Below are 27,044 nucleotides of genomic sequence, written 5' to 3'. Positions count from 1 at the left end.
CTTGCCGGTTGCCCCGTCATCTCCTTCCGCTGCTTCCTGTTCAGCAGACCGGGGTCCTCCACTTCCCTGTCCGACCCCGCCCACAGCTCCTCCTAGTGGTGATGCAGAAGCTGTTCACAAGGAGTTGGAGGACAAAATAAGGACGTTTGCACCCATAATTAAACGCCTCAGGGAGGCTCTTCTCAGTCATTATTCAGAGGAGCTGGAGGGAAAATTAAAGGAGGTTGAGGGACATTATAGATCAGCCCTTCAGGCCTTCTACAGCCGACCTAAACCTGTCCCCGAGGGTCTGGAAGACGCCTCGGCCCCTGAGTCTGTCCCCGAGGATCTGGAAGACGCCTCGGCCCCTGAGTCTGTCCCCGAGGGTCTGGAAGACGCCTCGGCCCCTGAGTCTGTCCCCGAGGATCTGGAAGGCGCCTCGGCTCTCGTGAAGCCCAACGAGGGGGTCCAGGAGGATCTGCCTCTGCCCAAGTCCAGAGAGGTGGTCCAGGAAGACCTGCCTCTTCTGACCTGCGACGTGGGAACCCAGAGGGGCCCGCCACGGACGTGCGACGTAGGAACCCAGAGGGGTCCGTCACTGACGTGCGACGTGGGAACCCAGGGGGGTCCGTCGCAGACGTCCGACGTGGGAACCCAGGGGGGTCCGTTGCAGACGTCCGACGTGGGGACCCAGGGGGATCCTTCGTTCTTCGGGCACCCAGGGCCGCCGAAGAGGAAGCAGCAACTGTGGCCTCCTGAAGACTTAGAGCCTCATAGTATTGTGTTTAAGCCAAGACTCCTTATTACCCTCATGGACAGCCAACTCTGGGAGAGACTTTATTGGATGTCCCTTTCTGAGACCCTTCAGGAGCTGATCCTGAGACTCCTGGTGGCTAAGGGCCTGACTTTGGTGCCTGAAGCCTGTAGCCCGGGGCCTCCTGAAGCCTGCAGCCCGGGGCCTCCTGAAGCCTGCAGCCCGGGGTCTCCTGAAGCCTGCAGCCCGGGGCCTCCTGAAACCTGTAGCCCGGGGTCTCCTGAAACCTGTAGCCCGGGGTCTCCTGAAGCCTGCAGCCCGGGGTCTCCTGAAGCCTGCAGCCCGGGGTCTCCTGAAGCCTGCAGCCCGGGGTCTCCTGAAGCCTGCAGCCCGGGGTCTCCTGAAGCCTGCAGCCCGGGGTCTCCTGTAGCCTGTAGCCCTGTGGCCTCTGTAGCCTGTAGCCCTGTGGCCTCTGTAGCCTGTAGCCCTGTGGCCTCTGTAGCCTGTAGCCAGGCTCTCACCTTAGCAGCCTGTAGCCAGGCTCTCACCTTAGCAGCCTGTAGCCAGGCTCCCACGTTAGCAGCCTGTAGCCAGGCTCCCACGTTAGCAGCCTGTAGCCAGGCTCCCACGTTAGTCGCCTGTAGCCAGGCTTCCCCTTCAGTCGCCTGTAGCCAGGCTTCCCCTTTAGTCGCCTGTAGCCAGGCGTCCCCTTCAGTCGCCTGTAGCCAGGCTCTTTCCTCCATCGCCTGTAGTCAGGCTCCTTTGTTAGTCACCTGTAACCAGGCTCCTTTTTCAGTCGCCTATAGCCAGGCATCCCCCTCAGTCGCCTGTAGCCAGGCTTCCCCTTCGGTCGCCTGTAGTCAGGCTCCTTCGTCTGTCGCCTGTAGTCAGGCCCCTTCGTCTGTCGCCTGTAGTCAGGCTCCTTCGTCTGTCGCCTGTAGTCAGGCTCCTTCGTCTGTCGCCTGTAGTCAGGCTCCTTCGTCTGTCGCCTGTAGTCAGGCTCCTTCGTCTGTCGCCTGTAGTCAGGCTCCTTCGTCTGTCGCCTGTAGTCAGGCTCCTTCGTCTGTCGCCTGTAGTCAGGCTCCTTCGTCTGTCGCCTGTAGTCAGGCTCCTTCGTCGGTCGCCTGTAGTCAGGCTCCCCCTTCGGTCGCCTGTAGTCAGGCTCCCCCTTCGGTCGCCTGTAGTCAGGCTCCCCCTTCGGTCGCCTGTAGTCAGGCTCCCCCTTCGGTCGCCTGTAGTCAGGCTCCCCCTTCGGTCGCCTGTAGTCAGGCTCCCCCTTCGGTCGCCTGTAGTCAGGCTTCTCCTTCGGTCGCCTGAAACCAGGCTCCTTTGTCAGTCGCCTGTAACCAGGCTTCTTCGTCAGTCGCCTGTAACCAGGCTCCTTCGTCAGTCGCCTGTAACCAGGCTCCTTCGTCAGTCGCCTGTAACCAGGCTCCTTCGTCAGTCGCCTGTAACCAGGCTCCTTCGTCAGTCGCCTGTAACCAGGCTCCTTCGTCAGTCGCCTGTAGCCAGGCTCCTTTTTCAGTCGCCTGTAGCCAGGCTCCCGCACTGGGAACCAGTGACCAGGCGCCGCCGCCTGTAGCCGTTAACCAGGCGCCGCTGCTTGTAGCCACTAACCAGGCGCCTCCTTTAGCCTGTAGTCCGGCGCCTCCTTTAGCCTGTAGCCCGGCGCCTTCCTCAGCCTGTAGTCCGGCGCCAGGTTCTATTTTCTTCCTCTCCAGACCCCGCCGACGGCCTCCGAGGTTTCTGGTCCGCCGAAGACCTCCGAGGTTTCTGGTCCGTCGACGGCCGTCTGTCACCTTGATCCGCCGACGGCCTCCTGGACTTCCGCCGGAGAGCCTGTCACGCCGGGGCCGTCCGACGGGACGACCGCCGAAGAGCCTGTCACGCCGGGGCCGTCCGCCGGAGAGCCTGTCACGCCGGGGCCGTCCGCCGGAGAGCCTGTCACGCCGGGGCCGTCCGCCGGGACGACCGCCGGAGAACCTGTCACGTCTGGGCCGTCCGCCGGGACGACCGCCGGAGAACCTGTCACGTCTGGGCCGTCCGCCGGGACGACCGCCGGAGAACCTGTCACGTCTGGGCCGTCCGCCGGGACGACCGCCGGAGAACCTGTCACGTCTGGGCCGTCCGCCGGGACGTCCACCGGAGAACCTGTCACGCCGGGGCCGTCCTCCGGGAGGTCCATCAGACTCTTGTTTTTTTCTGAATGACTGTCTGTTATGACCTGCCCTTTGAGGGTTGTTTTCTGTTGAGGGACTTGTATTTTCGATATTGTTTTTCTTTTTCAGATTCTGACCCTCCAGCCTGTAACCCCCTCCACCCGCCCGGTTGGACTTTCCTTTTGTTTTGTTTGTACTTTTCGAGACGGTTGAGGGCGTCTAGGATCCGCCCTTGAGGGAGGGGCTCTGTAACGTTCTGTTGTGGTTTTGATTTAGCATTATTTCTGTTTCTTGTGTTAGAGTTATGCTTAGCCTGTTTTTGTTATCTGGCCTTTGTTATTAGTTTATTTCAGCCCTTGCCTGTTTAGCCTTATTTCTTACCTTAAGTTTTTGTCTATCAGTCTGTTGCTCCCTTTATTATTTCCACCTGTTTTGGTTAATTAGTCCCGCCCTGCTCTTCTGTTCCGTTCGTCTATTTAAGCCCACCTTCGTTTCTGCTCAGTTGCTGGATTATCTCGTCTCGTCCCTGTCCGTTACCTCATGGTAAGAGCTTTGCAGCCTCTGTTTATGTTATATGTTGTTTACCCCGAATTATCTGTCCTGTTTTTTGAGTCTGTCCCAGCCTTTTTTTTACCCTGGAGGATCCGTCATCTTTTTCAATAAAGACCCTTTTTTAGCATAAGCTCCGTGTTTGGCTTAACTTTGGATTCACCACATCAAATCATTACATCATTAAGACATAAAAAAGCTGCTAAAGTCAAGGGATGTAAAAGTGTTTTATCTATGGGTTCTGGTCATTGTGCCCAAATATTTTGGGTACGAAAAGGACTGTTCTGCCACCGGATCATACGTCATTTCATATTTATCCTTCATTACGAATGTTTTATAAATTAAGCCAGTGTTTTACAATCTCCCCATTCACGGTTAGCACTAACATGCTTCCTGACTGACCCAGACACGCCCACACAGCTGCAGTATCGCTGCAAAGTCACTCAGGATTTATTCAGGATGGTTTTTTTTCAAACCATCCTTCAAAGCACCCAGGCTTTCTGTTCTGAGTGATCCGATCACCGTCAGCTGCAGGTAGCCGCGTCACGGAGTGGGCTATCGGCTGACCAACACATAGCTGATGTTTCATCTCAGATGCATTCAGTCACTACGTCTTTATTCAGACATCAAGGCAGCTGAGATTCTTTTGATTCACATTTTTGTCCAGTTGTTTTAGACTACATATTTTTTTAACTACCACAACATCAGAGAGACGAAAAGGAAAATAGTCAACCAATTTAAACGTGTAGGTTTTATTTTCCTTTCTTCTTAACAGAGACTTGTTGAGGCAACACTCAGGTCAGTGGTGTGAATGGTCAACATTAAGGGACGTTTGGTTACATCCTGATTAGCCGGGACCAACGTTAACACCAGGTCCAAAGTCTAACAGAAGAAATGGATATACGACTATGGAAACATTACCTACTAGCTGGTTGCTTACAGTTATTTTAAGGTTTAAGGTCATCAAGGTTCATTATGACTAATTTTCTAAGAATCAAACGGGGCAGAATGCCGGCCAGAACCAGAAGACAGCTTAATCAACACAACAGAAATATAAAATCCAACCAATACACTCAACTAAATCCCACATAAACATGGGCATTTTTAGGATTAACTTAAATTGGATCTTTAAGTAATGTTGCCACCAGCCTATAAAAAATAAAATAAAATAAATAGCTTCATGTGGTGTTGGTGAACTGAAATAATTTTAGATGGGATGCTTCCTTATTCCTCCAGTCTTTATTAGAGGCATACTGCACAATACACCATCATGGTCAGTTAACTGGAAATGACAGAAAAGGGGCAAAAACGCAGCCAAAAATCGGAATAAAACCTTACCTATGATCAGAAAAATGTTGACAGCTACTTAAAATTAAAGGAATTACAATAAGATCTTGCTCATCGGAAGCAAAATTTAAACAAATTACGGTTGGATTAAAATCTTTACACAGTACTTAACATCCCGTCTTTTAACTTTATTAGCTTTGCTCTGCAGCTATTTGTCAATCTGCTGTAAACTGAAATATTTTAGCAACTATTATTTATTAAAGTTAACCAGATCACGCCAAAACGATAAATCCCAGTGACTTTGATGGTCTCACAACTTACACAGGAATAAAATGGGAGCAGCTTCCAAATACATTTATAATACATGAAATAGTGCTTCCCATTGAAAAAAGGGTCAGTCCAGTCAAAATGTTTTGTTTTAAGATCGTGAAATTACTTAAAAGGAATCTTCTGAGAGAGCAAAATTAAGCAACTACGTTAAACTGCCAAAATGGCAACTTTACTTGGTTGGAGTGGTTTTGTTACAGGGCACAGGGTCCATACGAGGCTGTATCAAATTCTGGCAAACTGCCTTTAGACCCTCAGTAACATAAGCTATGAGGATATGCTTGATTTTCCACCGCGCACCTCTTCACGGCGAGTTTGTTATTAGATTTGCTGAGAGACTGCCTGTGGCCAAAAATAACCCACTGTTCTTCTGCCAGCATTGACCACGGTGCAGCTCCACTGCAGAACAGGTCTCTTAAGAACCTTACCCAAGGACGCCTTCGCACTGCAGCGTTACAGCCTTCCTGATTGCTTATCCCTCTGCAGAGGACCCTTCTCTTTTTTACAAAAGGATAAGAGCACATCAACCAAGCTGCAGCTCATAGAGTTAGAGTAGAGAAGTAAGCTTTGACTCAGCTATGCGCGTTATTTTGGGATAAAATTGTCTGAATGAGTAAAAGAAACAGGCATCAACTCTCGGGTCACTGCAGATGCTAACAGTGCGGTGAGCTGCAGCACATCCACCCTTCCTCCTATCTGCTTACAGCCCGTCTTGCAGTGGTTATAGAGTACTGTATGGGAGGTCTGCGCATTTCTAAGGTCCAAATCTACACACTCGAATCAATAAAGCCGGTTCTGTATGAATACGCGTGTTGGCAGGGTGCTGAGAGACTGAACAATTCACGAATCGATAGCATCTTCCCGGCACGCTGTAATGTGATGAACAGAGTGATGATGAAGGCAAAGAGGGACATGAAGCACCAAGAACTGTGAGCTCCTATGCAGCTAGAAAGATTGTGAGACAGCATTTCTTTGAATTGTAACTTAAACAGAAATTCTTCTCCGATATATTTTTCTAACTTTTTATATCACATTTTACAGTTACTGCTACAAAGGGTTTGTTGGTTTCTGCCTATTATTGTTACTGTTAAATGTTTGGGATCATGGTTTCATCCACTACAGGTAAAAAGCTTCCCAGACCGTCCTGGCACTGTGTGTAAAAACGTCTGCCATCACACGATCACATCTTTTATTACGGAGGAATTGTTTGAAAATTGTAGAGTTTACGAGCATGGACACCCTGCTTAAGGTTAGGCCTCTCCAGCTCTAAAGATTTAACTCTGGCCTTTGACTAGGCCACTTCAAAACCTTAATTTAGCATTTTTAATTTTTTTTGACAATTTATTTGACTGTTTAATTGATAGTTCTTCCAATTACAGCAAACTGTCTGGATCCTAAGACCACACTATCACTAGGGCTGGGCGATATATTGGGAAAAAAAACGTATATAAGATGAGACTAAATCGTTTATATTGAGATGATCTATTAAAATTATATTTTTATGTATTCAAGTAGGTTCTTTTTTAGGCTGTTTCTCAATATGTATCTACAACTGTTAGTTAAAAAAATATGCCTATTAGACTTTTGGGATAAAGCTTTGATTCATGGATGCCTTTTTATTAATACTTTATGAAAAGGAAAAATATATCGAGATAAATATCGTGTATCGGCATTCAGCCTAGAAATATCGATATATATATTTTGCCCTAACTATCACCACCAGAGCTGAGTGTTTTTATGCTGTTCTTTTTAGAAATTATTTGTTAGTTTTCCATCAGATGTGATGGGAAGCCAACAAAACAAACTTCCAAAACGGTCTTCATTTTTCACTCGTTAGTCTCACATCATTTTTTCTTAGGGGATCGCTGTGATTTTGACAGACGGATCTTTGTGGTATTGTTAGTCAACATTGCTTTTGGCCTTGAAACGCTGCCATTGATCCCACTTTACAAGGTCTGGTAATTTAGGTAGACCAGCCATCCCTGGGAAGGTTGCCCAGTGTTGTATGTTTTTGTTTTCAATTTGTGGATAATGCTTCTCATTGTGGTTCACTGAAGTCCCAAAGTCTTAGAAATAGCTTTGTAGCTACTTCCAAACTGATACTTTGTTTCTCACATATTCTTAAATTTGCTCAGTGTTCCTTTTTGAGATCTGTTGGCCTACTTTGTGTTGTCAGACAGGATCTTTTATGTGCTTTCTTGATCTTAATGGTCAGAAAGCAAACAGCTGTAAAAAACTTAATCTGGCTCTCAAAACACTTTTGTTAATCACAGGTAATTCATGTCTTAACGAGAGGGGGCAAAGGTTTTTCCCTAAATAAAATAAGCATTTGAAAGCTGTTTTTTGTAGTTTTCAAGATTATCTTTGTCTGATGTTGTCATTTTTCTATGGATTCGAGACACATTAGAGTTGAAAAAGAAGTAAATCTAGAAGACATTTGTTACAGTCCCTGCACCTTTTCACAGCTCTGTTAATACTTTTGAATTTGTACGGCATCAAATGACCAGTTGCATTACAGAAAGAGTCACCTACATGGCAAAGAATAAAATACAAACTGCATATAATAAAAAAAAGAGAGCTTTACCCTTTCAAACCTGTTAAATCGCTCCAGCGGTCCAGCTCAGATTTATAATAAATAAGACCAGAAATGCAACGAGGGGAAGGCAACACCATGGATGGGAATGAGTTTCTAAGGGTAGAAATATTTGAAGATGGCTAATACACACTCCGGCCTCTGATGTCTTCAAAGTTTATTCCTCCTAATAAACAATGCATTAAACTCCACCAGGAACCAACAAAGATTGACTGGATGTTTACATTTTATTCAACATGCGTGTGGTGGGATGTGTGGAGATGAAGCGCCGCAAGCTGTTGTGTAAACTAGCAAATGAAGAGCTGAACCTGTCAAAGGTGGGGGCTGCACAAGCATGTTTTTTTTTTCTTTTTTTTGCCTTTGGCTTTATGAGCTTAGAAGAATAAGGCATGCAGTTACTGTTTGGTCTCCAGTGTATTCAAGGAATAATAATAATAAAAAAAACGTGTTAGGCTACTTACTTCTTTCATCTGAAGGGAACCTTAATTATGGATTCCCGACGTCTCTTCTTTCATGACTGCCAAAATAATTTCTGATTTTTTTTGTATTTTACAAGTCAGTGGCAACAAAAATAACAATGATGGTCTGAAGCCGACATTTCCTTTGACTTGGAAAGTAATTTAACTTACCATTCTTTAACTCAAAAATTTTAGATTGTGGTTGCTTGTTTAAGGAACAGTATAAATGTGTTTGTAAATGTTTGCACATGTACTCTCAATGTCCGGTAATGAACAATAACATACTTACTTTTAAGTAGATTTCAGCACTCGTGGGAAAGAAAGTCCTAGATTTTAAAATAAACCGAAGGAAAAAAATCCTGTGTTCTCTTTTTTAACTTCTAGCTGACCTGCATATCTACTGTGCAAGGAGTGTTTTTACTCCTTGGGCTTCACATGTAGTCAGTTCACAGTCATTAGGCTCAGTGTATTTTATTTAGGTTTTATGTGATAGAGCATAATTGTGGAGTGGAAGGCAAAGGGTAAATGTTTTTTCAGATATTTTTATGATTAAAAATGTGAAAGAGAGTGGCATGTATTTGTATTTAGCCCCATTCGGTCTGACGCCCATAAATAAAATGGGTCTGAGGCAACTAATGTCTTTCAGAAATCTTGTATTTAGGGCCCAAAGTCCACCTTTGTGTAATTTCATCTCAGGATGAAACAGCATAATGAGGACACGGTTTCAAGATAAGTTGCACCACATTATCATCCTGCACACACCAACATTATAGTGGCAGCATCATGCTGCTGGGGGATGGTTTTCTTCTCCACGAACTATGGAGCTGATCAGAGTTGATAAAGCTAAACCGGAAGAAGATCCTGGAAGAAAACCTGTGATTAGAGCGGAGACTGGAGCGGAGGTATACCTGAACCTGAAGGAATGAGAGCAGCAGAGACCCACAGAAACTCTGGAGGAGCTGCTGACTTCCTCAGCTGAGGTGGGAGAATCTGTCCAAATAACAATTCTTACACAAAAATCTGGCCTTTACAGAAGACATACAAGAGGAAAGACATTGTTTAAAGGCATACTATGCAACATTTTTCAGTTAATTAATGTGTTCCATACCGTTTTGGATGATTAAATGAGTCATTTCAGGTCGAACAAAGGTTTTCTCGGCCGCCCTGGTGGTCTGTGGGGGAAATACCGCACTTGCAATTGCAAGAGCCCTCGGCCCGCACACACAGGCTCAGAAGTCTCGTGCAAGACCGCGAGAGCCGGTCTTGCTTTACGGCGAGAACTCCATGTGTTTTTGCCCTGCCATTCACTATATGCACGCGCGAAAGCAACAACAAAGAACCGCGTGTTAACGTCAAATAAACATGCAAGCATATTGAGTTTTTTTATTATTATTATTATTATTATTTATTTATTTGAATGTTGGTGAGGCAACATTCAAGCGTGAGTTTGGCAAGGTGGCCGCCTCGCCAAGATAGCGCTGCAGGAAGCTTGATGTTCATACTTTCACTGTGTTAGTCATTGTTTGTACTGCCGTTTTTTCCACTTTTCGTTGTGTTCGCCTGTCTGCTAAGCTCAAAACAACGCGCCTGGCTTGTCGGAGAAACCAGAACAGCTGAGCATCTTTACGACAGTGCACTTTTACTTTCGCCCTCTGGGGGAGCCTCGCTGGAAAATCAACCCCGGTTGCATAGTATACCTTTAAGGAAAACATGGAGGTAGATGTTAGTCTGGTCAGATAAGCCCAACATTTAACTTCTTGGCCTACATGCAAAGCTTTTGTGTGTGACAGAAAAACACTGTACATCACCCTGGATATACAGCATCACCCTCACGGTGGAACATAGTGGCGGCAGGATCATCCTGCGGGGATGCTTTTCTGCAGCAGGGTAAGTATGCTGAACATAGTGTGTAGGAAGAGTGCAAAAGACTTGAGATGGGGACGGACATCCACCTTCCTTCCACCAGGATCACAACTCTAAACTTACAACCAGAGCCACAGTGCAATGGTTTAGATCAAAGCATGGATTAGACTGGCTTTGTCAAAGTCCTAACCTGAATAAATAAGTAAGAATCAGTGGCAAGACTTAAGAAATGATGTTTGCAGATGCCCCTCATGCAATCTCATTAAGCTTGAGTATTGTTCAAAGAAGAATGGGTAGAAATTCAGTCTCTTGGTATGGAAAGCTGGTAGGGTGATGCCTCTAATTACCCCAAAATGATGTAATTGTAATGGCTCGTAAAAAGTACTGATTCAGAGGGGCTAAAAACAAATGCACAAATTCAGATTTGTAACAGAAATTGTGTAAAATGTTGTATATGTGGGGAAACCCCCCCCAATAAAACCATGAATAATTTTCCTTCCACTTCAAAACTACACATTCCTCCATGCTCAATCACATAAAATCCCCATAAAACACACTGAACTCTGATTTTACAACATGAGAAACTGTCAGAGTGGTAATGGTATCCACTCACATTGAGCCACTATGCCAGCCAGAGCCGTCTTGAACTTGTCTTTGGCCTCCTCCATCTCCTTCTCGTGCTGACTCTTCTCGCCTATGAGCCGGCGGATGTGGCTGTTGGACGACTGGATCATGGAGTAGAAGTTGTTGGCGTTCCTGCGGTTGACCTCGCCCCGTTCCAGCCAGGTGAGAAGCACGCGCACGGCCTCTGGAAACTTGCCGTCGTCTGGGCACAAAAGGAAAGTGAGGGAATAAATGAAAGAGGGAACACGCTGGGCGCCTGCTCCCAAAAATGACATTTATTTGGCATGAAACACTGCTATTCGAAGCTCTTAGGACGAAATTACGAGTTTCACGATGTTCTATTGTTGAGTGAAAAAAAAATGCAAAATACAAAAAAAAAAAACGGAGTTAAAGGTTGAATAAACACAAAAATTACAGCTCTGTTGTGCTACAAGGAGAAACTGTTCATTTCAGCTATATATTTTGCTAACAAAACAACATCATGGACTAAAATGACAACTTGGAGGCAAAGTAGGCTATAAAACCAATTTCTACTGCAGGTGGTCTATCATCATAGAGAGTAACTGAGTTTAGAGTACAGTAATACAAACTGGCAGTAAAACAGCAAGATCTCTTTCCCCCTCAGGGTAAAAAAAAAAAAAAAAAGGAGACCGAAATCTGCAGCAAATGACTGTGTTGCTCCCAACAGCAGCCCGGAGAGATCACAAACAAATTCTTGGCTGAAACAGCACAGTGTCTGAGTTTATTTCTTTTTTTTTTTTCCTTTCTTTTTGCTAAGGCCAGGCAGCGGAGCGCTGAAAAAGACACATGCAGATGGTGGAGAGGCAGAAAGTCGCAGCCATGTTGTTATCAGGCCACTGTGACTGAGACCTGGAAGTGCCACTGCTCATTAGAGAAACAAGTTCATCCAGGCAGCAAGTCGACAGAACGCTGTAAAGAGGCAGAAATGAGAGCTAAGGAGAGAAAACCGAAAAAAAAAAAAGGACGAGATAAGCGAGGAGCATGTCGCCGGGATCCACTTGTACGATGTTTAACAGGCTCTGTTAGAAGGAGTTCCCACAGTTTGTTAGAAAACTGGAAACGCTTTGTTGGAGCTGAGAGCTGCACTTCAGGACTGTTCCTGCGACACCCTGGACTGCATTTGGCTCACCTGTAAGACACCCGTTATCCTCCGGGCTCAAACACACACGCTATACCAGGACTCCATGATTCCTTAATGTCAACTTTTCAGGGTTCTGCATCTTTTACACCAATTTCAAAACGCTAAGTCTCCCTGTGAATTTATCCCAAATGGTGGAAAATCCAACAGACTCACAGGTAGGGAGGAAGGATAGAAAGGGCACAGGGAGGATAAAGGAAGGACATAGGGGGAAAAAAGGAAAGAAGGACATAGAGAAGGAATGTAGGAAATAAGGAAGTAGATGAGATAGAAAACAAGAATACAATAAAGGAAGGAAGGAAAGATGGAGACAGAGAGTAAGGGCACGAGGAATGAAGAAGGGAAAGAAAGAAGGAAGTACACTAAGAAAGGAAGGACATAGGGGGAAAAAAGGAAAGAAGGACATAGAGAAGGAATGTAGGAAATAAGGAAGTAGATGAGATAGAAAACAAGAATGCAATAAAGGAAGGAAGGAAAGATGGAGACAGAGAGTAAGGGCACGAGGAATGAAGAAGGGAAAGAAAGAAGGAAGTACACTAAGAAAGGAAGGACATAGGGGGAAAAAAGGAAAGAAGGACAGAGAAGGAATGTAGGAAATAAGGAAGTAGATGAGATAGAAAACAAGAATGTAATAAAGGAAGGAAGGAAAGATGGAGACAGAGAGTAAGGGCACGAGGAATGAAGAAGGGAAAGAAAGAAGGAAGTACACTAAGAAAAGAAGGACATAGGGGAAAAAAGGAAAGAAGGACATAGAGAAGGAATGTAGGAAATAAGGAAGTAGATGAGATAGAAAACAAGAATGCAATAAAGGAAAGAAGGAAAGATGGAGACAGAGAGTAAGGGCACGAGGAATGAAGAAGGGAAAGAAAGAAGGAAGTACACTAAGAAAGGAAGGACATAGGGGGAAAAAAGGAAAGAAGGACATAGAGAAGGAATGTAGGAAATAAGGAAGTAGATGAGATAGAAAACAAGAATGCAATAAAGGAAGGAAGGAAAGATGGAGAGTAAGGACACGAGGAATGAAGAAGGCAAAGAAAGAAGGAAGTACACTAAGAAAGGAAGGACATAGGGGGGAAAAAGGAAAGAAGGACATAGAGAAGGAATGTAGGAAATAAGGAAGTAGATGAGATAGTAAACAAGAATGTAATAAAGGAAAGAAGGAAAGATGGAGACAGAGAGTAAGGGCACGAGGAATGAAGAAGGGAAAGAAAGAAGGAAGTACACTAAGAAAGGAAGGACATAGGGGGAAAAAAGGAAAGAAGGACATAGAGAAGGAATGTAGGAAATAAGGAAGTAGATGAGATAGTAAACAAGAATGTAATAAAGGAAAGAAGGAAAGATGGAGACAGAGAGTAAGGGCACGAGGAATGAAGAAGGGAAAGAAAGAAGGAAGTACACTAAGAAAGGAAGGACATAGGGGAAAAAAGGAAAGAAGGACATAGAGAAGGAATGTAGGAAATAAGGAAGTAGATGAGATAGAAAACAAGAATGCAATAAAGGAAGGAAGGAAAGATGGAAAGATGGAGAGTAAGGACACGAGGAATGAAGAAGGCAAAGAAAGAAGGAAGTACACTAAGAAAGGAAGGACATAGGGGGAAAAAAGGAAAGAAGGACATAGAGAAGGAATGTAGGAAATAAGGAAGTAGATGAGATAGTAAACAAGAATGTAATAAAGGAAAGAAGGAAAGATGGAGACAGAGAGTAAGGGCACGAGGAATGAAGAAGGCAAAGAAAGAAGGAAGTACACTAAGAAAGGAAGGACATAGGGGGGGAAAAGGAAAGAAGGACATAGAGAAGGAATGTAGGAAATAAGGAAGTAGATGAGATAGTAAACAAGAATGTAATAAAGGAAAGAAGGAAAGATGGAGACAGAGAGTAAGGGCACGAGGAATGAAGAAGGGAAAGAAAGAAGGATGTACACTAAGAAAGGAAGGACATAGGGGAAAAAAGGAAAGAAGGACATAGAGAAGGAATGTAGGAAATAAGGAAGTAGATGAGATAGTAAACAAGAATGTAATAAAGGAAAGAAGGAAAGATGGAGACAGAGAGTAAGGGCACGAGGAATGAAGAAGGCAAAGAAAGAAGGAAGTACACTAAGAAAAGAAGGACATAGGGGAAAAAAGGAAAGAAGGACATAGAGAAGGAATGTAGGAAATAAGGAAGTAGATGAGATAGAAAACAAGAATGCAATAAAGGAAGGAAGGAAAGATGGAAAGATTGAGAGTAAGGACACGAGGAATGAAGAAGGCAAAGAAAGAAGGAAGTACACTAAGAAAGGAAGGACATGGGGGAAAAAGGAAAGAAGGACATAGAGAAGGAATGTAGGAAATAAGGAAGTAGATGAGATAGTAAACAAGAATGTAATAAAGAAAAGAAAGAAAGATGGAGACAGAGAGTAAGGGCACGAGGAATGAAGAAGGAAAAGAAAGAAGGAAGTACACTAAGAAAGGAAGGACATAGGGGAAAAAAGGAAAGAAGGACATAGAGAAGGAATGTAGGAAATAAGGAAGTAGATGAGATAGAAAACAAGAATGCAATAAAGGAAGGAAGGAAAGATGGAAAGATGGAGAGTAAGGACACGAGGAATGAAGAAGGCAAAGAAAGAAGGAAGTACACTAAGAAAGGAAGGACATAGGGGGAAAAAAGGAAAGAAGGACATAGAGAAGGAATGTAGGAAATAAGGAAGTAGATGAGATAGTAAACAAGAATGTAATAAAGGAAAGAAGGAAAGATGGAGACAGAGAGTAAGGGCACGAGGAATGAAGAAGGGAAAGAAAGAAGGAAGTACACTAAGAAAGGAAGGACATAGGGGAAAAAAGGAAAGAAGGACATAGAGAAGGAATGTAGGAAATAAGGAAGTAGATGAGATAGAAAACAAGAATGCAATAAAGGAAGGAAGGAAAGATGGAAAGATGGAGAGTAAGGACACAAGGAATGAAGAAGGCAAAGAAAGAAGGAAGTACACTAAGAAAGGAAGGACATAGGGGGGGGAAAGGAAAGAAGGACATAGAGAAGGAATGTAGGAAATAAGGAAGTAGATGAGATAGTAAACAAGAATGTAATAAAGGAAAGAAGGAAAGATGGAGACAGAGAGTAAGGGCACGAGGAATGAAGAAGGGAAAGAAAGAAGGAAGTACACTAAGAAAGGAAGGACATAGGGGAAAAAAGGAAAGAAGGACATAGAGAAGGAATGTAGGAAATAAGGAAGTAGATGAGATAGAAAACAAGAATGCAATAAAGGAAGGAAGGAAAGATGGAAAGATGGAGAGTAAGGACACGAGGAATGAAGAAGGCAAAGAAAGAAGGAAGTACACTAAGAAAGGAAGGACATAGGGGAAAAAAGGAAAGAAGGACAGAGAAGGAATGTAGGAAATAAGGAAGTAGATGAGATAGAAAACAAGAATGCAATAAAGGAAGGAAGGAAAGATGGAAAGATGGAGAGTAAGGACACGAGGAATGAAGAAGGCAAAGAAAGAAGGAAGTACACTAAGAAAGGAAGGACATAAGGAAAGGAAAGGTCACAAAAAGGAAAAATAGGAAGCACATGAGGGAGAATGGAACGACGCAAACAAGGAAGGATACAGGGAGGGATAGGAGGAAGGAAGGAAGGATACAAAGAAGCAAGACAAGAAGGAAAACATAAGGAAAGACAAGATAAAGTAAAACACATTTTTCCCCATTCTCATTTTTTCCCCTTGCTTATCCAGACTTGGAACATATCTAAAACAGATTTCACCTTTTTTTTTCTAGGTCGTGCAGGAACCCTGCTGCTTCGTCAGATAAAGGCTTTGAAAATATTCCCCCATGTGAATAAACTGTTTCCAGTGTTTTGTAACACAGGTTGCCAGCGTCCGTCTCTACCTTTGATTTTGTCTCCCAGCTGGCTGCACTCGTGCTCCGAATAGTGGACAATGGGAGGAGGGGAGGGCGGCCGCAGGCGGTCCTCCTCCATCCTGCGCCGGTGACGCTCCTCCCGGGCCAACATGCGCTGGCGACACTCCCACTCGTACAGGTCGTCTCTGGCCTGAGCAAAGTCAACGTGGAGCCGGCCCGTGTCCTTTTTGTCTGTGCTGGAGCCCAAACGGATTCGATACCCTAGGAAAGATATGAGTTTGACTTAAAAATTAGGCAGAAAAAGCAAGAAAAGAGGAAGGAAGAGAGGAGTTGGGGGGGGGCATTGTTTACCCCCTCGCATTTCCACTGTGTCTATCAACGTAAAAACAGACTTCATGTGTTGAAGATCTCCCCAGAAAACAGACCTGGTGAGGAGATGGCACATTTTCAATGTTCTGACCCTTTGATAGCGGAGCCGTGTGGAGGAAACGGCAAGATTTTCTGAGCTCTACGTTTTGGGCTTCCCACTTCCAACTCCTCCACAGTTCACATTTTAACTCTGACTCTCATGGATCATAGATTTTAAATCACAGACTCGTGCTTTTCGGTTTTCTGTGGAGAGAGAAGCAGTAAATCCTCCAGTCAAAACATTGTTTTCGGATTTTTAGGTTAAAAATGCTTTGCACAGTTTATTTTTTGAGGCAAAAATAAAAAAGAAAACAACCACATCAAGCGATGAGAACGAGAATCGCTGACAGATTTCAGGCTTGACGGAAACGAGGGATGTTGCTGCTTTTTCGGGACACGCGGTAAAGACTTTAAGTCTTTTAAAGACCGTCACCGCTGCGGCTTTGTCCGTAGCTGCATCCATGATTGAAAAGTTCGGAAATCCCATTAAATATTTAATCCTTTATTTAAAAAAAAACATTCACATATCAATGTCTAATCCGATAATCTCTGGAAACGGAAACAATTTCATCCCACTTTAACACTAAAAATAACCTTATTTTACCCATTAAACAAGACATCAGTCTCAGGAAAGTTTGCTCCACTCTCTACTCTCAGCTGTGAGATATTTGAGTTGAGTTTTCTGCATGCACAGTCTGCTTAAACCATATTTAATTTTTTTATTTGATCATGAACAATGCACAGAAACACATTAATCTCTAACAGAGTAAAATGTCTCGCACCACATTCTAGCTTTTTAGCTAATTTCCATCTGCAGTCCCTGTGGTGGGTAAGAAGGAAAAGAAACATTGAGATAAATTAGATGTTAGTACAGAAACGATGCTAAAAGTTAATCCAAGTTTCTGTAGATAAAATACTATGAAAAATCCAATGTTACAAAATGTACATACAAGATTAAAGACATCTGCAGAATAATTAATGACACTTAATTAATTTCTTTCTTTTTTGTTTTCCTGAGAAAACTTGTGTAGTCCTTAGTAACTTCTCAGCGAGTATGGACTTTGTTCCAGTCTTTTATGGACTTGTAATAGGGCTGGGCGATATGGACCAAAAAAATAGTATCTCAAATTTTTAGGTTGAATGCCGATATATGATATCTCGATATGTCTTACTTTTCATAAAGTAATTACAAAAAGGCATCTCTGAATCAAAGCTTTTTGTCAAAGGAAGATTTTTTTTTAAAACAAACTGCTGTAGATAAATTTGATAAATGGCTGAAAATTAACCCAATACAATACATAGAAGTAAGTATTGCAACACAACATTGACCCTCTTGATATAAACAACATAATCTCATATTATATCTCTTATTAGAATTTCGATATTTTAAAAATCTTGATATATTGTCCTTTAAAGCTAAAAGGTTACTGGATCAGAGAGGTCAGCACAGGGGATTGTGGGATGCCGTCTACAAGGTCTAGACACAGTTTATGCTGCGCAAGTCCAGAAAACGGCCAGACGTACAGCCACAGATCCCGCCCACTTTGTCCCACTTCAGACAAAATGATTCAGGAATACTAAACCAAAAACTAATAGATTTAAAAACAGCTTCTTTCCCAAAGCTTTGGGAAGTGTTGTGAATGCATTTAACTTGAACGTTAAATTATGCCCTGAGTTGTGTCTGTGTTATGTGTGTGACTTCTAAACCGGTGTTTAACACAATTTCATCATGGTTACATAACGACAATAAAGTCTCTTGATTCTTGTTTTATGTGTTAAGGCACTTATCTTCACACCTTTGACACTTCCACTCCAAACAGAGGAAATAATGCTACAGTAAACTGTTTATAATGTGGTATAATAACTACTAGTTTAATTTGTAAAAAAAATGTCATCACAGGATACTTAGGAAAAACAAATCAGACAAAAATGTATAATAAAATGCAATCTCATCCATTGCCATTAAAATTCAGTTCAATTTAATCTCAGTTTTAATTTTCAGTCTAGTCAATTTTAGTTTATAATGCATATTGGTAAATAGCTACATATCGATTTCAACCTCAGCTGATTCTGCCAAGTCGCTGACTTTGTGGCAACCTGAGCAAGCACGTGGACACAGTGGAGAGAAATGACTACAATTTCAGGAGCATAAACATCCAGCAGAAGCCAATTTGGTCCGAGTGGCCATCCGCTGTGAATGCCTAATTGCTGTTGTTGAAACGATTAACAAGCTCAGTAAGACCAGAGTATCCCTCAACCCCCCTTAACTCTCTCCTTACACCTACTTTATACACAATTTTCACTAATGATGTGGACTGAATCAAAATCTTGCTCCATTATGTGATTTACTTGGCTTGAACGATCCGAGTGTATTTAAAAAAAAAAGACTGCCAACAATAACAGCAAAAAGAAATAAGCGAAAAAGTCAGGAGTTTCTACTTCAGTCTGCTCTCACTGCCTCAGACTCTTAATCTTGCACTGCTTCAATATTTCATACGAGGAGGTGCTGGTGTGCTGGAGCTGCCTGGGTGTGTGTCATTCCTGGGTATTGTTGTTTGCACAGGCTCTCCCTGAGTGTGTGTGGGTGGGGGATTATTTATGGGGGAACTACACAGCCCTGTCATCGCTCTAATATATGGACCTCTGCACCCACACCTCAGTGTAAGAAGAGAGGCTGCAGAAATCAAGGGATCTCTCATTCAAGCTCGCTATCTCTCATGCATTTGTACGCACACGCAATAATGGTGGGAATATTTCTGAGGGCCGCTCATCTGAGTGGGCTTTTTTAAAGTGGGAGTGAGCGGTCATCGGTTTGCACAGAGAGATGAGGATCTCTGCACTGGTCGGGCTGAAAATGAAGATGAGATAAAAACACGCAAGGTGCAGCCAGATGACTGGAAGAGATATTTCTAAAAACTTAATAATCATGTTTTTCCTTACTAAACTCTGACTCTTCTCCCCATCAGTGTCCTGTATTAAAAGATGTCACAGTGGGGGTTTTCAGGTGCTTTGTGATCTCCTTTTTTATTCTAATATACGCCTATATGTCAGCCAACACTGCAAAAACAGAACTAAAAATAAGTAAAATCTTCTTCAAATGAGTGTATTTGTCCTTGATTTGAGCAGGTAAATAAGATTATCCGCCAATGGAAAGAGTAATTTTACCCCTAAAATAAGATAATTAGATGAAATGCACTTGAAATAAGTTGATGGAGATGACTTCTTCCATTTTAAGTGCAACAATCATATTCCAATGGCAGATTAACTTATTAACCTACTCAAATAAAGTACAAATACACTCATTTCAAGAAAATTTTAACTTATTTTTTAGTTAAGTTTAGTCTGTTTTTGCAGTGAAGCGTTTGTCTATCAAGTAGCTGCTAATTTAATTCATTAAAACTTTAAAACGTTGATTCTTGGGTTAAATGTGCCACAACAACCACGGCTGTATGTCATCAGAAAATGAATCACAGCAAGTTTTCACTATTCCAAAAACAATCATGATCAAAAACATCTAAACATCCACATACATTTACATAAATTTACGCAAACAGGCTCAAATAACCACTCTTCTTAGCAGAAATGATAGAGTTCATTTAAACTGACTATTTCATGACACAGACCTAGAGGTGGACGATATAGACTTTAAATTTTATCGTGATATACTGCAGTACTAGTGTGATAACGATAAAAGGCATGATAAACGACTATTACCGACTTCTTGTAGTACTTTTAGGTAACTTTGTGCCTGTGTCTTCTCCTCAATCATAGCCCCATAAACACACATACTGTCCTTAAAACCACATTTAATAATGTCATTTTTATCACTGAACTGCACACAGTAACAGCATTTAATTATATTTAGGTATTTATTGACATTTATTGATGCTCTGAAGAAACCAACAGTGGAGAAAATAGCTAAAATACCAACCCTGACAGTTTGTGGGGTTTTCAGACATTACTAATTGGAATTTATCCAATTTCTTATCCTTATAAGAGATAAGAGACACAATAAAGGCCCAGCTCTACACAGACCTAGACTGTAAACACAAACGTAGGGAGGGGGGGGGGTTACATATTATCCCTATATGAAAGGTTTCTCGCACACTGCTCTCTCTGCTTCTGTCTGAGATCAATAGTGGGGCACGACCAGCCGTCGCATCTGCGCTCAGGTTCTCTCTGCCCACTTTCTCTGATCTCCTGCTGTTGTTACCTCTGTTGTACAGGTGATCCGTCCCCGAAGCGGGATTACAGTTTTGGAGCCTGGACAGACTGAAGCACCACGGGAAGCGACCGTAAACCAGCCTTACCTCCTGGACTCGCTGAACTGAGAGCGTTTCTGGAGGATCTGGTGGACCCGCAGGGACGCCGGCGCCGTTGTTTGGCTTTCCTGATTAAATATCACTCGGTAAAATCCCTGTCCGCCCTGTTGACTTCAACAAACGAGCGGATAGAGGCTCCTTCCAGCGGCCAACACAGCGCGGTGCGGGTGGAAAATTTGCAGAAACCACGTTCGGTGTAAACGCACCATTAGCGCTCCCAACCATGTCCAAATTTTAACAAACAAGCGTGAGTTTGTGATGAAGTACAGGAATCTGAGGGTAGTCTCTTTCAGTATTCACCCCAGTATGAGCCAAGCTCTAGTTCCACTTGCAGCATGATTCTACCACCACCATGCTTAACAGCTAGCATAGTTTCTAGATCTAATAGTCTTTCCTTGGATCCTTGAACCAGTCTAAGTGAGACTTTCTGACCTAAGAACACGGTACTAAGCTCAGGGTCTATTTAGCTGTCAGTCATTGAGGCCAAACAGTTCAATCATGTCTTGAACAACCGTTCATACATCTCAGTGGTACACCCGAGTCTAGGACTGTAGGCAACTGGTTGAAGTGCACATGCACATAACTTCACCATCCTACTACATGCAGAAAAGTGGTTTGTTATCTACAGTTTTCAAGCTCAGAGCGGGAAACGGGACTTGTTTCCGTAACAGGAACCGAGCTTCACCCTTAATTTGGAGCTCAAACGTTAAAGATGAACTTTAAAAGAAAGCTAATTAATAATTAATCCCAGGTACTTTTAACCGGTGACTAGCTCAGGCGTTTTACCTTGAGTAATTTAAATCGAGGGTATGTTCTCTGAAGGTCGCGAATGAATCTGAAAAGAGCTTTTTGGGATCTTTCAGCATTTAAAGCCAGTTTCAAATGCTCCAGATTGATCTGAACTGCATCAAAGGTGAACTAAAAATGAAAATGCATGTGCCATTGATTTCTTCTGAGGGTAACAGTTTAAGGTCAGATGGCTGAATATTCGACACAACTGTGTAAACTTATAAGGACACACATTCCAAGCACACAAGCTAGTTTTAGGAGGCACCGTGCTTCACAAAGCCCAGACCTCAGTTATGCTGAAAATGTACGCAGTATGATTAAAAACCCGGGTCTATGCCAGGAAACCAAATGAGCTGTACCACTTCTGATAAGAGTGGCGAAATATCCACCCAGAAAAATGCCAGAAACATGCTCATGGCAACCAGAAGCATGTGGTTTCTCCGCAATTAGCTAAACGACATATATACAAAAATGACTGGAGGTGTATGTATATATTTAAGCTTGTAATTCTTAACCTTTATGATTTAGTAAAATTCACACTAAATGCCAACGTGTGGATCTGGAACTTGTTTTTGATGTACTGAAGTTGCTACTGGATCACTGTTGAACTCTAGAAAAGAAATTTATCATAAGTCAACTTCTGTCCAGGGCTGTGATTGGGACTTTGTGAGACAGAACGACAGCAAAGGGCTCATTTAGTGTTCAATAAACACCAAATTAAGCACAGCCAAGGTCTAACAGGTATGAAAGCTTACCAGACAGGAAGAGCGCCTTGTCCACCGTCCCCTCCTCAGCGAATCTGATGTGGCAGAAGTTCTTCTTGCTTTTGCGAATGGCCGTGATATCACCACACTGTCCAAAGACCTCCATGATGAGCTGCTCGGTGGCGTTTTCTGGCAGACCGCCGACAAACACAGTCTTGCAACCTGGGGGGCGTTCTCTTGTGGCTGGAGGTGGTAGGTCTGTTCAAAGTTAAAAAGATAGAGTCAGTGCATGTGGAAAATGTAAATTTTTTCTGTGTTTGGCTCCTGGAGCGAGGCTGAAGCATACCCAAGTTGGCCAAAGGCAGATTCCTGTGGTCATATTTTTTAGCGTTTGAGAGCAAACCTAAAGACAGATCCAACATGCATGGCCACACAGGAGGAGTCTGTGCAACAAAGAGAGCCTACCGTTGGCTTTAAACTCGACGCCACAGTGTGGCTTTGTGAACCACACAGAAATAAACACAAGGAAGGTTGGAATAAATAAACAAACTAATGTAATTCTGCCCATTGACATTTATGCAGAGCTAATAAAAATGAAATACACAAACTGAAGAAACCATCTAGCCATTTGAGCAAAAGTGAAATCTAATTTTGGGTGTGAGTTATGCTCTTTGAGAAGCTGAAAACAATATGCGCTATGGCAGCAATTGTTTTCATTACTCATTTTGCCAATAGGGAGATTGCCAGGGTGGATTTCCTGTCTTTTATTAATTCAGAAGGAAATAAAAGCGCTTTTATTCTAATTGAAAAAAAAAGAAAATTCATAGAGCCACGACGTGCTTTAACCTGGGAAGTATGAATGCGTGCCCGAATGAATGAATAAATAAATATAAAGCCTATTAATTAACTGAATGGAGGTTCATAATAAATCGACAAAATAGTTGATGTCTATAAAAATGTTGATTCAGCGTACAGTTATTAATGTCTATGTAATATATCTTTTTTTTTCTCCATTTTTGCAAGCGACTTAGCAAATTTACAACTGAATCTTGAAAAACTATGATTTTGGAGATGGATGGGTCTATAGTAGATAGACCACTGTTTCAGGTGTGTCACCTGCCAAATGACATTATATGGGATTTTTATCTTCTCGTGATTTTATATTGTCAGTCTAGGTGCCTGCCAATCCATGGCTATAAACAAACTAATTTTCTAGAGAAAAATAGACCTTTTTTAAAACCAGGAATATGTCAAATGTGTGTGTTGAATGAAGAGAGCAATTTTTCTACAAGGATCATTTACACAAATGGATGAGATCTATGTTTTCTGCATTGGAGAGGTTTTTTGTCCCAGGATTATACTTGAATCTAGGATTTAAGGCAAAGAATAATCCACAACTTGGAGATGAGGACACAACACAATGTATCCCTTTGCTATGATGGCTAGCTTCAGAAAAGTCAACAGCCGGACCACAGAGGCGACAGCAGGTGCTGTTTGTGAGCATAAAGTTTGCTGTCTGTTGCTCTACATTGGTCACTTAAAGAATATCTGCTCTCTTTAAATATTCGTCCTGAATGTTTACTCAGGAATATTAGCTGTTGTAACATCAATGTCTCCCCTCTGTAGGAGCCAAACAAAAACATTTTCCTCCCCTTAACCCGCCACTTTTGGCTATGCACTGATAGCCTAAGGGTGGTGCTCCATACGTGGCGGCATCAAACCGTATTGTTGCCTGCCTTGTACTTAAGTGTGCATTTTTACACATTTTTCAATGCACAAAACTGTAAAGATGTATTATTATGTACTCTTTAAGGATGCCCTAAAAAGGGACCACATTAATGCCAAAAGATTCAAAGTAAATATGAATTGGGACACATCACAATTTTTAAAATACAAGAAACTAATCTGTATATCATGAAAGGGAAAACCTTTAAAAAAAACAAAAAAAAAAAAAAACAGCCAAATTTTAAAGGTTGAAGCTGCAAAAACTCCACAAACTCACATTTAAAACATAGCACTTTTGACCTAAAAAAAAATAACTTGGGAGTAACATGTTCAGATCAGTTGTTTTTAGTTAAATGCTAAAATCAGACCATCCCAAGCATGGAGATGAAATCCTTTTGGAAACAATGAGACTGTGAATCCTCTCATGTGGAAGGTGCCCCGCATTGCAGAAATCACTTATTCAACACAGATGAGTGTTGACTGATCTAATCTACAATAGATCAGGCTTCTCATCCATGATGAATGTGATTAGTAAGGTCTATGAGGAGTGAACCGAATAATCAGCGGAACGCCGAGGATGCTGTATTTCTAGATATCTGCTAAAAAAAAAAAGGGCCTTGCACTCTCAGATACCGCTGCTCCCATCCCAGGAAATATCAATACTCTGAGATGAAATAGGCTGATTTTGGCTCAATATCCCATGTGTAGCTTATAGGAAATGAGGGGTGAGTGGGGTAATTTTGATTCATTTAGATATTTTAACTGGGAACCTCTTTGGTACGTTGGCTCTAGCAACACAGGCGGCGCGTTTTTCTTTCACGATTGTGTTAAAATGGGTCACAATCAAAGTGTTTGTAGCTCATTCAAACCATTGTGTTCTTGATATTTTCTTCCTTGCAGACGCAGGTCACACTTTTGTTTTTGTACAATTCTCTGCTGCACAAAAAGCTTCTCTACCCAAATAAAGTGACAGCCTTATCTTCAGTCTAACCCTCATCTACAGCAGAGAGATCTGAGTAGCAACAGGGTGAATGAAAACAACCTGGAGGGATTTCTCAACAGGGTGGCGGATCCAATTCTGCAAAACAAAATAAGAAGCATCTTAGAAGTCAGTCGGCATTGCAAGGTAACTTTCGGATGACATTGTCAGGTTTCTGCGTGACATGTTTAGTTTGGAGATGCATTAATTTGAAAGTCGAACAACAAAACGGCTTTTAAAAATATGAATATCTTTTTTTTATGGGTTTAAATATGGAGCATGGAGAAACACACGCTGGATGGATGGATGCTTGAGATGTTCACAAGTAGTTTTTTTCTCTCAAATTCTTCGCCCCAATTCTGAGTGGATCCTCATGTCTCTGACAGAAATACACATTTTCTGACCAAATACATAACGGCTGGTGCACAATTAAGCCTGCATTGCTGTAGGTGATGAATCCTAACCAGTACTGTTTGTTTTTTGACCTTATAATCCTTTAATAGCTGATTTTATCATCCATATAGCATCTGATTTGATTTTTTTTTATTGATCAAATGCAATATTTACCCTATAAGAAACGCTATTAAACTTTTACTCTTGAAGAAAAATAAGAGAAACGTGTGTCAATGTGGAATTTCGAAATTAATTAAATAGCTTTTTTTTTATTTTTTATTTTTTTTTACTTTGTAACGACTAAGTTAACGCCTATTTATCCATGTCTTTATATTGTCCACTCCTTCACCAAAGTTTGCACAAGAGTGGTCCTCACTCCGAGCTGGAAAATATTTAATAATATTGGGAAACCATTTTCTAAATCCATATTTAAAACCCTTGTTCCCAATTCTAAATCTTAAAGATGTTTAAATTAAGGTATAAATTACAACATTTATACCTTAAAGAAACGACGTGTAGTAATGAAATAAACGCATGTTAAACAGGAAGTGGTTTAACTTTATTATCTTCAGCTGCAAGTGTCCTTGTAATTCGCGATGAGCCCAACAAGTTAGAGAGTTATGTTTATTGAGTTCTGAAATTATCCAAAGTCGTTTATTACAACGTTGGGAGAAACATTCGTGTTGTCATTAACATGAGGCTACAGCTAACAGCTTGTAATTTAATTAATATCCATTAATATTCCATAATCCAGTGGCTAATAATCATCAAGCTCATCCTTTAACAGTAAGAAACCCACAGCAGCCGCCATCTGCAGCTCACATCCTGGCTTCCTTTAACTCTTTATTACTAAAGAGAAGTCCAAGTCAAGTCTAAATGATAAATGGACTGAACATATGGTATGTAGCGTATTTTCAATCATACTGACCACTCAAAGCGCTTTACACTATAGCCACATTCACAATTTGGGGTTAAGTTAAGGTGTGTGGAAGTGTGAGAAACACAAAGACGAAACTCTGGAAGAAGGTTGGATTTAGGGAAAGTTTCTGTGGTAAATGAAGACTATATGCCAGTACACAGGTTTTGATTCTACAGCAGCTGCATTGATAAGTAATAACGATAAATCACTTTAGCTAAATAAAAGTAATATTAGACTGGTTTGTAATGTGTTAGGCTGAAGTTTCTCCATAATCAATGCTGCAATGAATCTTAAATGGTTTTGCCTTAAACTCTGTCTATCCGTTCAGCCGTCTGTCCATCCGCCATCTGTTCATCTGTCAATCTATCCTTCTACTGGTCCAATTGTCTATCCATCCACCCAACGATCTGTCTTTTTGTCCATATCTAAGGGCCTAACCCAGGGGCACATCGACACGTGACATGGGGAAGCAGGAATCAAACCCACAACCTTCCATAGAAACAAGTCAGTTAACTGAAAAACAGAGAGATGGCTGATTAGATGGATGGATGTAACGATGAATAGATAGACGAATGGATGGATCAATGAAAGATGCGTGGATGGATGGATGGGCAAAATAAATCCTTTCCAGACTGTGTAGGAACCCCATGTGTAGAGGAAGTTTAAGGCAAATCAATTTAAGATTCATGATTGCAGCATTGATTATGCAGCAATTTCATCTTAAAAAGAATCCAATCACAAACCAATCTAATCCGACTTTTATTTAGCTAAAGTGATTTATCATTACTTACTACTTATCAATGCAGTTGCTTTAGAAAGGACAGCTTTGTACTTGCGTACAGTCTTCAGCTTTCCCTAAATACAACTTTCTTCGAGAGTTTCATCTTTGTGTTTCTCACACTTCCACACACCCACTAACAAAATAGCATCAATCTTTCTCCTTCTTCTTTTCTTAAAATGTGACTGTGGAAGCAAAATTTTCACAGGGGGTGTCATTCCTTGACCTCTAGAGCTCGCGTATTAAACTAGTTTTGAGTTGAGATGGGCAGAAAAAAAAAAAAAGGAAAGAAATATGTGGTTTAGAAAATGCTTGTGATGGCAAGAAAAAGCTTTGCTGGCAGATTCAACAAAGAGCTCCAAATTAAGTGACCTTTTCGGTCCACGAGTGGCTGATAAAGCAGCGAGGACGGAGCGAGGGAAACAGATGCTCTGCTGCAAC

The 27,044-nt window shown here is 42.1% G+C and overlaps 1 protein-coding gene across 2 annotated transcripts in view; it reads right to left on the bottom strand.

The window, feature by feature from the left end:
- enox2 (ecto-NOX disulfide-thiol exchanger 2) overlaps nucleotides 1-27,044 on the bottom strand; it is a gene marked incomplete at its 5' end in the record, with an annotated part of 205,629 nt that overhangs the window by 36,364 nt on the left and 142,221 nt on the right. For both annotated transcript variants that reach the window (XM_036126918.1, XM_036126920.1), the window contains 3 exon segments: nucleotides 10,583-10,795; nucleotides 15,614-15,847; nucleotides 21,861-22,067. In XM_036126918.1, coding sequence (XP_035982811.1) covers nucleotides 10,583-10,795; nucleotides 15,614-15,847; nucleotides 21,861-22,067 — 654 coding nt within the window.

Source organism: Fundulus heteroclitus, chromosome 23, assembly GCF_011125445.2.
Source record: "Fundulus heteroclitus isolate FHET01 chromosome 23, MU-UCD_Fhet_4.1, whole genome shotgun sequence".
Lineage (NCBI taxonomy): Eukaryota > Metazoa > Chordata > Actinopteri > Cyprinodontiformes > Fundulidae > Fundulus > Fundulus heteroclitus.
Note: the sequence above shows the minus strand (reverse complement) of the source record. Positions and strands in the feature narration are given on the sequence as shown.